Genomic DNA, 11,817 nt, shown 5'->3' with positions numbered 1-11,817 from the left:
CTGAAATGGAGCTGTACCTTTATTTCTCCAAACATGCTATCTGACAATAACATGCTTCTGGCTAAATGCCTATAATTTAAACCACTATAAATGCTAAAAAAAAGCAAACCTGAAACTCTGAATAAATAGTTCAGCTCAGAGCTTTTACCTGTTGATACTGGGAACCAGGTGAATGGGGATACAGTGGGGCATCTTCAGGTGGAGAAGACTCATGTTCATCTGGGGCATCAGGATCATCTGGTTCCTAAAGTTTGAAACAGCCCATTTAATTTACTTCTTAAAAACATATTATAATTACTCTAGCCCAAACCATTCCTATGTGAAAATGATTGTTTCAGACATGCTAGAGTCATGTTTTAGACATTCAGAGAAAAATTCCACCCCACCCTGTCACCTATAGCTTGTATTGTAATAAATGAAAATTCCCTCTATCAATGTATTACTGGAAATACAGATCCATTCATAATCTACTTCAAATGGTCAATTTCAATTTTATATTGCTAATTCTCTATGTGACAGATGTATACAGGAACAGTAATAAAAACTGAAAAATAAAACCATAAATCCATACTTAAAAAGTACATATGAAATGTGCTACCTCTTAAATGAGTGGAGACTGTCGCTAATGTTAATTATTTACAGAAGCACTTTACTCTATTTTTTAATTGAAAGTCAAATAAATTCATTACCTCCTCTGGGCAGAGTTCACAAGCCTTTGCAAGAGTCATTCTAGCACTGTGTGACCTCTCTAGGAAGTAGCCATTTGATGTTTCATTGCTCTGTATTGGTGGAGACCAATTATTGTAGGTGTACTGGGGATTGCCAGTGTATGGTCTACGCTCCAGCTCGTCTCCAAGCCATTCCACTGCCCAGGTCCATTTTCTCTTCAAATCTCCATTGCTCTGCAGATGGAAAATGAACAATTCACAATTATTTCTTGTGTTCTGGAAAACTGAAGCATTTTTCCTTTCCTATACATCAGCTGTCAGAGACCACCACCCTATCTGCTCCTGTTTAAAGGAGTCACAAATATCTTTTTTTCTCCAAAGAAAACTTCAAATTTGAAATGAAGTCTGCATCACAGCTGCAAATGAGTGTGAATTTAACCAGATTGTCTTCAATCCCTTAAAATGACCTTTTCATACAGAAGGTTCAAATGAGTTGTCCCTGGAAGTTGTAATTTAATTGAGGTGTTAAAAACGGAATAATGGTGGGGCTTGTTTTGGGTTTTTTTAAACACAGAAATGGGGAAAAAAGCACCAAGAAACAGAATAAATGGTATCACCTGAAGGATCTGGTAAGCTACAGGGCAGTTGCTGAAGAGAGCTACCATGCACTTTATACACTGGTAAGCTCTTTTCTGATAATGATTCTTCGAGCGCTGAATGGTGTCGAAGAGTCCATCCCTGTCATCTGGGATTCCCTTAAGTGCATTGTGAATCCTAGAAAAAAACAAACCAAAACAATGACAAAACTTACAGTATTAAAGAGTTTTAGCATTTGAATTAAGGCTCTATATACAATATAATTACAAAATGGACAGTTGATGTTCTGACTTCTGGTGTTAGTCAAGAGGGTTTTCTAAAAATCAGAAAATTAACCTGGCATGTCATATATATAACTTAGTTTAAAAATTACTAAACATGCTAAAAATATAACTGAACAAGATACATAAAAAATGTAATTATGATTAATTCTAGTCACAGTAATCAACTTTAACAGGTCAATTGTATTACTAAAGTATCTACTGCATTTACAAATCAGCCCTGTTAACCCAGTGGGTCCTTACAGAATTGGAACAGTTAAATCCTCATAGAATGGTTACTTACACTCAGCTATGCTTCTCAAAGACACCCTTTACATGCAGCTCCTCTAAAGGGGAATGAGTGGTACATATCTGTGCATGGGATAAGGGACTTGGGCACTCCCTGGAACTAAGCCCAGTTTCTGTGCCTTCTGCTCTTCAATAGGGCAGAGGAATTAACTGCTACCCTGAAACTGTGCAAAAACTGAGAACCGACACACTTCTGGCTTTGAAAAAAAGTCAGAGGGGGCACAGAACCCACACTGGTGTCTCAAAGAGCTACACTCATGGCAGGGAAAGAACTGCCCTCTCTCCTCACAGCCCTGGCAGCCGTCAGCCCAGGCTCCATCTGTGAAGCAATGATGAGCTTTACTTCAGTTAATTTAATGGCACTTGCACCATTCCAAACTTGGCACTTGAACCTGTCAAATCAAGAGAAATTTAAGAGAGTGGGTCTGATGCCAAGGGCCAGCAGCAGTGATCTTGCAGTATGAGAGGACAAGCTGTCCCAAGGGTCAGATCACACTCATTTTCCAGGAGTTACAAGACACCATTTACAATGTACAATTTCACTGTTTTGTGGTTGTTTGTCGGGTTTTGGAGTTTTTTTTTATTGGATGAGATCATTAAACTCTCTGATTATCACAGTAAAACCAAGTACAGGGCGGAGACAAGTACTTCAAGCTATGGCCAGAAGTGGCAGCAAGAAGTAGTGGATGACTGGAGTGGGGCATTTAATACCCTCTGTGGAAGCCCAACACAATTCCATGGAGCAGTGCTACTCCTCACACTGCAACGGGACATGGAGTGATGTACTTCTCCAGGCAAGCCACACTACAACATTCCACCTCCTTCATACCCTGCTATTCCAAATACAGCATTATCCCCAACAACCATTTCCATGATTTCTCACCTGCTGTTCAACCCTAAAAATCCATTGTTCTGCTTAATATCTATTAAAGTATGTCCATCCTCCAGCATTCTGTGGACTTACTTCATGGAATTATTTGTTTATCAAGAAGATAATATAAGCTAACTGCATTATATATGCATAGCAAATCCCATAAAGGAAATGGGATTTGCTATGCATATATAATGGGACCAAATCCCTACAGCTCAGTCATCATATTTTGGAGTGTGGTTAAGCCAGACCAGCATCTCCTTTGAGTCCCTCCTAAAATAAGCCCAGGCAATTGGTAACATTCTAAATGAGCAGTTTGCTTCCACAGCTAAGGACAGGAGTGCACTCCCACACCCAACAAGTGTGCTCTCACTGAAAGTATTTCAAATGTCCTATGAGACACAGTTGGAAATGATTCAGTAAATCCCATACTACCTAAAACTGCTTATTATGAAACTGACATTTTGCAACACTGACAGGTAGCACATTGATGACATTTGTGTTATTTCACCTACTTCTGTATTAAACTTCTGAAAAACTGACTGTTCTCAGAAACAGCATTTGCAGTAATTAAAATTTTCAATAACTTTGAAAAGCTGTAGACATAGAAAAATTAGGTTTTCAACTGGATTAATATGTAATAGACTGAAGTTACAATTCTCTTGAAACGTGATTATATGGAGAATACCTAAATGTGAAATATTATTTCTCCCACATTCACACTTCATGTGTGTCTTGGTACCACTCCTACATCTGATGTGCTCCTGAGCAAGCCCAGGCTGTCACTGACCCACCTCAAGGGGACATTTCTGTGAATCAATCTGAGCACTTCACAGGGAAGTTCAACCTGAGTTTAATCTAAACAGCACATTCTCTTGTATGTGAGAAATCTTGGCTTTATAGCAAACTTCTCTATAGTAAGGAAGAAGAAAAATTGTACTTATCTCAAAATTTCAGATAAAACCACAAAAAATTGCATTATTTGTGAATTTTGATTTAATACCTATTTAAAACAAACCTATTGAAAAGATTAGCAACAGAACCACTGGAAAAACAATCTGTACAGAACAATATTGAATTATAAAAGGACAGGTAAATACTGACCTGTGAGTTTGCCAAGAGTCCTCAATTAATAGGATTTGCAGAAGCAGATCCAAATAAGGTCGAAGCTCGTATGTATACGAATATGCAACCTAAAAAGTGAAAGTGCAGAGAACACAAGAAAGTATTTCTTGAGGCAGGCAGCTTACACAGTGAAATACAAGAACACAATTCAATTTGAAGTTTACTGTAATTCAAAGGGTATTTCTAGATACAATACTTCTTTTCTAGAAGGTGTTGGTTGTGTCAGGAATTTTGCGGGTTGCAATTTAATTTGATTTGTTTTTAAATACAGTAGGTTCTGTAAAGGAAAAAATGTCTCTATGATTTTCTGACACAGGTGATCTGAAGCCTCAAGCATGATATGCTGAAGACAGTACCTTAAAAATACCTTTAGAAAAGAAAAATTTCAAAATGGCACTTTTCATTGATATTGCTACTTTTAGGCAATGTGTACAAAGCTTGTTTTCACAGGTTATCCTAAAATGTAAAATACATGGCTAGCAAAATATCAATAAAGTTATTTGTATTATGAATCTTTCAAGTGTCAAACAAAGGGACATAGAAAAATGTCATGTTACATGAAAAAAAAAGTGCAAATATAAAGAGGGGCTAAGAGAAGTAAAGAATTTTATTTGGAGTGGAAAAGTGTAACTGACCTTACAGAAATTACAATGGAATTGTAAGACAGTATCAAAGATTATTTGCTGAGTCTGAAGCCAAAAATGTTCTGCAGACTTGTAAAAAACCTTATTTAACAAACATACTTGAAATAAATACAAGGGAGATCTAAGGACATTATTCCAACTTTTCATGTCACCTATGAATCTCTTTTATGGATAATGGCAGAAAGCTTTAGCAGATGCTTTTGAAATACACAAAGATCACCTCAGTCTACTTTCCACCCTTAACACATCATTCCTGACTTGTTAAAGGTTGAGTGCTTCCCTAAATTCATAAAGCACTTCCCAAAGTACTCCAATGTGATGTACAGACCTAAGACTGTAAATACTGACAGAGGATGCCATCTTGAGGAAATTTATTTATCAAGCACCCCTTCAGTATTTAGTACAACATTCTTACATATAAATGCAGAATCATTCATATTTTTATTCCCATCCTTCTCCTAGCTTTTTATTTTTACCTGCCAAAGTAGTTCACTGAGGACTGTAGAAGAGAACTGAGGATTCTCCCAACAGCAGAAACGAAGCAACTTGATGGTCTCTTCAGAGTTGCTGCAATCTTCAATAATTTTCTTTACATAACTAGTTCTCACAAACAGAATGTCTGCTACGTTCTGCTGAAGTGCCATTATAGGTTGAGATAAATTAGGATCACCATAAGGGTTGGCAAGTGGGGGATTACCTGGAACAAACAGTTATTACAGATTAAAAGTTGCTAAAGTACTTCAGTGTAGACACTCCAAAATACAAACTGGTGTAACTCATCAAAAAACACAGATGGAAAAAAAACCACAACTCCCCCCTTAACAACTGACTTTCTCTGGAAAAAAATAGTAAGAAATAACTATTTTTATTTTTATGTTTGTGAAGCTTGACACTTGCTGCCTGAGAGAGCTACTTCTCCCTCTCTGATAAGAATATGCTGTGACAATCAAAGCAGAACAGCTGGAGACATATTCACATGCCAAATGAGGAGGAGAATTCACTGAGGTTTCTCAGAGAAATCCTCTTATATCCTGCATTTATCTACTTCATTGCTTGTGTAACACAGCCCAAGCCATATTTTAAGGACACAATGTCTGTTTACTTCACAAGACAATGCAAAAGTGTTCAGGGGAGTATCTATGTTAGAACAGTCCCATTTGAATCTCTGGAGTGTAGAGAATAAATATGCTTTTGTAATTAATGTATCTTATTTAGTCAGCTTCATTTTGTGTAGTGAAAGAATGTTGATTTGCTCCTGATGTTTCTAAATTTAGCAGTGTTTTGAGTTATTGTTTGAAGATGCCCAGAAGACTAGGGAGAAATTTTCTAGTTTCATAAGCTGAAGCAAAAAATAACTTTATTATGCAAACAGTAATCATAATTAGTAGTCAAAGGTCATATAAATAATCTTTTTTAGTACAATATTATAAATATATTGAATATACAACTATTTTTCACAGGTAGACTACCTTTTCCATTTAAGCTTCAAGTAATGCACTGGAGGAAAACCCAACCAAAATTGCCACATGATTCTGAAGCTTATTACAGCACAGTAAAATTTTCAGTTCATTAATCTCACTACAGCACAGTCTAGCCTATTGACTTTATAGCCTGACACATCAGGCTGTAATGAGTTTCCCATTAAATAGCTTCTCTACAGATTTCTAATTAGGTTTTCTAAAATATGCTTAGCAGAATGTGTACAGATACAGGCTATAAAGTCCACATGGCCCAATATCTTGTCACCATTCCTCAAAAATAACTGCACTCTATTGAGCTATTGGAAATGTTAATGATTTACACTGTGGTAATCAATTTCTAACTGATTCTATATCTTTTATAAATTGAAGCGCTGGCTGCTGTTTGCTGTATAGACTGTGAACGAGCATCAAATCATATTCAAGAGTTACCCAAAAACAATGCAACATCTCTTCAGCACTAAGCACTATCAGTTATCTCAAAACCTGCTGTGGTGCTTTTCCTGTACAGATTATTTCTGTAGTCTATCTCTCATCACCTACTCAGGATAAAAACATCTTTGGACAACTCTTGACAATGGGTTTAAACTATTCTAAAAGCATTACTATTTTGTAATGAAGAGCCTCCTACTTTACTAATTATTTCCCTATATTTCTAAGGAATAAGCCAAGCAGTATAAAATATCTGTATTTTATACAGAACAGATTTCTGTTTTGGTCTTTTTACTGTAACAAATCAGTTTTGCTTACGACAAACAGATTTGTTTCTTTAAATGAAAGGAGCTGCTAAACCATAAAAGAAAACCATTTTTCCAGCTGATCCACTTTATAAATAATAGCTAAACATGCACAAAAAGACATTTACTGGTTTAGTCAATGGATCTAAAGCAAACTGAAGATTCACTGTACCATTGATAGAAGACTGCATCCGCGATGAGACGTTGCAGCAGCGGATCAGCTGCGACACCACGGTGTACAGCTTCCCCAGCTCAGCATACTGGTACTTAATTGGAGGGCCCGGACCTTCATCCAGAGCCACAAGCATGAAGGTTGCAGGAACATTTAGTTTCAGAAGTTGTGTCTTCTCTGCTACACCTTTATGGGGCAGGGAGGGAAAAAAAAATCTTGTTTCTGGCACTGAAAATATTTTTAGAATTTTTTAAAAGAAAAATAACAAGAGTTTACATGACTTGTAACTTTTTAGTTCTTGGGTTCTATTAAACCCTCATTTATACCTTCTGGGGAAAAAATAGTCACATCAATAAAGATGCACAAGAAAATTATGTACAGGTGAAAAATCACATTGAAGGAGAGTTGTAAATTACTACCATGTCTTCACAGTGCTCATTAGCACTTAAGCAACGCACAAGTAGCATCTGTGTTAATAGTAAAGCCTCAGAGAAGTCTTTTGGACAATAAATTAATCCTTTTATTGTGAGGCCCAGGATAGGAAAAACAACCCCCACAGTGTGTTTTCTTATTTTTCTATCATGTCCTAGATACATCAATCACAAACTTAAGACATTTCTTAACTCTGCCACACGATGTAATAAATGTAAATTAAGTGACAAAATAAATAAGAAAACCTCCCAAACCCCAACCAACTAAAAAATCCAAACTTACATCTGGTTTTACTGCAAGAATACCGTGCATATACTATGCAAGTACTCACCAGGAAATTCACTATATCCCTTCTTGCATTCTGTTTCTTATTTTGCTTAAAAGTAATGATTTTTCATAAATTTCCAAGTCTGTCTTATTCTGAAATACAACTGGGCCTTACCTTCCATTTTTCTGATAAGGAGGAGTGTTTTTTTAATGTGTTTTTCTGATTATGCTAGATAGTTTTGTAGTTGCATCCTCTGCAGAACTGACCTCTCACTTGCTCTGATGTGAACAATCTACTATTTGATTTCTCAAAATGTCATACAGTTTAATCTTTTCCAAAAAATGCAGGAATGATGTTATTGTGGTTTTTGCTGAATGGACTCTACACTCATTCAGAAGCCTTCAGGTAACAGTAGTGAGACAAGGACAACTGTTTACTGTATTAGTATTTCCAGGTTTATCTCTGCAGGGTAGATCGTGATAATGATCAGACTCACAAATAAAATTGTATTTTCCTATCTGGCCTCTGAGTAGGAGAGTACTCAGAGGTCTGAACTACACTGACTATGAAAAGCTAGTGAAGAAGAAAAGAGAAGTTGAGCATAAGAATTGCATCTCTCTTCTCTGCCATGACACTAATTCTACTCTGGTGTCATGACAGAAACCTGCCAGAGAATGCTTTGGTAGGCAAAATATATGAAAGCAACAGCCATTACAATTGTAATTAAATCAACACAATTGTCTAGATTAATTTTAGAGATAGGAAATTAAATTCATTTAAAATTGTCTACTTCCTGCACATGAGCTGATAAACAGCAACAGTCAAGTATTTTATAATTTCACCCCCACCCTCTCAGCAGGACACTGTTTTACAGCTCCAAGCTTCTCATGTTTATCTTCCATGGATGACAGGGAGACTGAAGCCCCAAACTCCAAAGAAGAGGAACACAGATGCTAGGGAGCATTTATATGACACATAACTATAACAATCTGCCTAAGGATGGAAAACTGGATCTTCCTGCTGTTATCTCAGTAACTGGATCATCAATAAAGCCCCAGTTTATTACAGTGTTGTCAGTAAAAGCAATTTGCTTACCTAGATTGGCATACATCACAAACAGATTGAAATACTGCTGCAAGTGGCGCCCGTGCTCGGATACCTCCCTTCTCAGAAGATTCAGTACCGCCCTCAGTAAGTGATCACTTAAACTTAAGTTATCGTAAGCCTACAGAAAGAAACAAGTTCTACTGTTAGTGGCTGAATCTATCATATCTTGATTTAGTTTCTACTTTTTACTACGACAGAAAACAGAAGTGGTTACAAGGTATGGGATTTATACAAGCTCCAAAGTGGCAGCAGCTGTTCTTGAGTGTCTCAGACAAAAAGACACGGGGAGTAAGACTCCCATCACTCGATACTGTGTAAGTCCAATAAACTATAGCTACAGAAACTTTTAACTGGGCTTTTTTTCCAATAGCAGATAGACCTAAATACTCAAGAAACACACATGCAATTCCACTATTAACTTTGTAGACTAAGACAACCAAATCACCTCTACAGGTATATCTCAAGTACCTCACAACACAGAACACTTCCTAAGCCTAGAGAGCTTCAACTTAATTCTTAACAAATTCTTTTGCTGGACACAGTAGTGAAAACATTCTGGGAAGGTAAATGGGACCATGCAAGCAAAAAGACACATTAAAACATGACAAAGCAAAGGCTCAAAAAGTTGATCTTTCAAACATTATTATCACAAGTATCACAATAAGATGTAGGCTTTTTTTTGTTGTTTGTCAATTTTAGGTGTGTAAAATCAGGCAATTCACTGTCTACTCCTACACTAAGTTACAATTTTTGACAATTTCACTTTGCAAGATACATGGGATTAAAACATAGGGAACTCCTGCAGGTTTTCAGGTTAGTGCGTTTGTTTGTTTGTTTGTGGGGGTTGGTTTGTTTTACAGTTCTAAATAAAAACAAGGGTTCATTTCCCTAGACACTACTTCACTAAAATAACCACCGCTTTTTTTTTTCAGATTTCACACTCCCAGCTCAAAGGTCTCACTGAGCCGTCACAGAGATTTACAAATGAGGGGAAACTGAACCCTCTGACAGCAACTCTAATTGACTGAATTACATCCTGTTTCGTAATGCAGATGGGCTCCACATCTTTCCAGCCAATACTGGTGCATCTGCTCCAAAGTTTACTTTACCTTAAATGCTTATAATGAAGAATAAGAATAAGTTTCAAAAGCTTTTCATTAGAAAATTAAATACCTGACTGGAAGGTCCAGGAGAGGCAAAAGGTGATTGACATGGTCCGTCTTGCAATGAAAAATGTGCAATAAATACTATAAGTTTTGCAAATGCACCCCTCACTTCTGCACTGGGGCATTCCAGGAGATACTCAGAGAAGCGGTTTGAAACATTAAAAAGGACGTTGTGTGCAAACCAAAAACGTACATTCTTGCTGTGACGGAGCAGGATGCACAGGGCATCATACCTGGAACAGGAGATGGCACAGTTAGGACCAAATGCAGACATTAGGGAATTCTGGCAGACATGTTCTTTTGCAGAATTTGAAGAAAATATGGGTTTTAAAGGTGATATCCAATCATTTTTGTTCACAAGATGATTCTAATTAGATACTTTGTAGTTCTTATAGTGATACTCTTATGAGCAATCAGAAATGGAAGATATGCTTCAATTAAAAACCTAACACTGAACTGTAGCATTTTACTTCTATCACCTATAAGAATTAAGACAGCATTACACCCCCTAACTACCTAAAGCAGGTCCTATGTTGGCAGCCACCACTGTCTCTGTACTGGAACTGGGGGAGAGGGTGAGCAGCAGAGAACACAGGTGGATTTCATATACAACACACAACTAAATATGTAATCTAACAAGAATTTATAGTTTCATTTAGAGACCTTAAAAAGCCAAAGCCCCACAAAATGAAAAACCAATACCCAAAGAATAAAACATCTGTTTCAGCGAGGGCCTTGCATTACTCTGTCCTTTCAGCAGGCGAACTCTTTTTAATATCTTAAATTAAAATGAGTAACTTAAGCTACTCTGGAAGTTGCTGCTGGAGGTATGAATTTGTCATTATTACACAGCTACTTACTAGTAGCTGGTAAACTACTGGCCATGAATACCAGATTTTCTGTCCAATTTGACCAGCAGTAACCCACACTCCTCTCCCCACCCAGCTGAAAGACTAAAATGAGTAAGATGGGACTGTTTGTCACAGTGTGCATTTGAATTACAGGCCCTCTAGCAATGTACATAAAGTACTCTGCCAACAGTGTCTCAAAGACTACTATACATATTTCACAAACAGAATTCAAATATAAGCTGCAACAATGGTTTGTAAAGAGCTTTGTTTAAAACTACTAAAACAATGTAAAAACCATTCTGAATTTGTCAGAAAACATAACCTGTTAGTTCTGTGCTAGTGACAGCTTCCATTCTTTTATTCTTTTTAAAAGACAGAGTTAAGCTCTGCTCGAAAATGAAATTTGAAGCTATTCAGATCAGCAGGACATTTCAAGGTTCAAATTCTTCCCAGTATTTTCTATTCAAATTTTCCCCTTTTCACATGCACCTTCACCATGGATCTAAATGAGATCTTTTAACAGACATCAAACTTCCAAAATCGTAATTGTTGTTAAAAGACAAAATACCAATCACTAGCAGGGCCACGGACTATTTTCTTTGTATGAAATCCTGTGGTGAAGAGAAATCTAGCAGCAAGCTGAATACTAATCATAGTTATTTCTTCTGCTTCAGGCAACAGATGATCTTGTCCTAAAGAAAAATCAGAATACTCACATGTAGACAAAGTAAAAGCAATTTTTAATAATTTAACTGATTTCAGATTACTGTTTTGTCTGACATCGTGCTCCAATTTTAGAAGAAACTTGATCAAAATAGCCCCTAGCTTCTATAATGTATCACTTGAAAATGTAAGCTTTAATACAGGTACCTGGAGGCTAACATATGTCTTTTACAAATTCAGCATCTCACCTTTGAGAACTGTTTTCAACAAAAGAGCCCTCGAACTTGAGTATTTTAACTTGATTTAGTACAGCAACTGAGTAATAGCCAATAGTTTATCCAAGTATTTTTTGCTAAATATTCAGGCAAGTTACCACTGATGAACAACTCAACAAGAGGTGCTCAATTGCAGAAGGACAGGAGTATTCAAAGCAGGACACACCAAATTTTCACTGGCTAGATAAATCCTC

At 36.8% G+C, this 11,817-nt stretch overlaps 1 protein-coding gene across 2 annotated transcripts in view; it reads right to left on the bottom strand.

Annotated features, from left to right (window-relative positions):
• Window positions 1-50: 50 nt before the first annotated feature.
• Window positions 51-11,817, bottom strand: part of USP9X (ubiquitin specific peptidase 9 X-linked) — a 69,229-nt gene continuing 57,462 nt past the window's right edge. Inside the window, exons 35-43 of one of the 2 annotated variants that reach the window (XM_031060190.1) lie at window positions 11,254-11,377; window positions 9,842-10,067; window positions 8,657-8,786; window positions 6,862-7,047; window positions 4,951-5,171; window positions 3,810-3,898; window positions 1,286-1,442; window positions 690-902; window positions 51-244 (exon numbers count right to left, since the gene is read on the bottom strand). In XM_031060190.1, coding sequence (XP_030916050.1) covers window positions 131-244; window positions 690-902; window positions 1,286-1,442; window positions 3,810-3,898; window positions 4,951-5,171; window positions 6,862-7,047; window positions 8,657-8,786; window positions 9,842-10,067; window positions 11,254-11,377 — 1,460 coding nt within the window. In that variant the 3' untranslated portion in view covers window positions 51-130. The remainder of the gene's footprint in view (window positions 245-689; window positions 903-1,285; window positions 1,443-3,809; window positions 3,899-4,950; window positions 5,172-6,861; window positions 7,048-8,656; window positions 8,787-9,841; window positions 10,068-11,253; window positions 11,378-11,817) is intronic. The other variant, XM_014308583.2, reaches the window with a different exon arrangement.

The sequence above is a fragment of the Geospiza fortis genome, unplaced genomic scaffold (assembly GCF_000277835.1).
Source record: "Geospiza fortis unplaced genomic scaffold, GeoFor_1.0 scaffold20, whole genome shotgun sequence".
NCBI lineage: Eukaryota > Metazoa > Chordata > Aves > Passeriformes > Thraupidae > Geospiza > Geospiza fortis.
The sequence above is the reverse complement of the archived record's forward strand: the minus strand, read 5'-3'. Positions and strand labels throughout refer to the sequence as shown.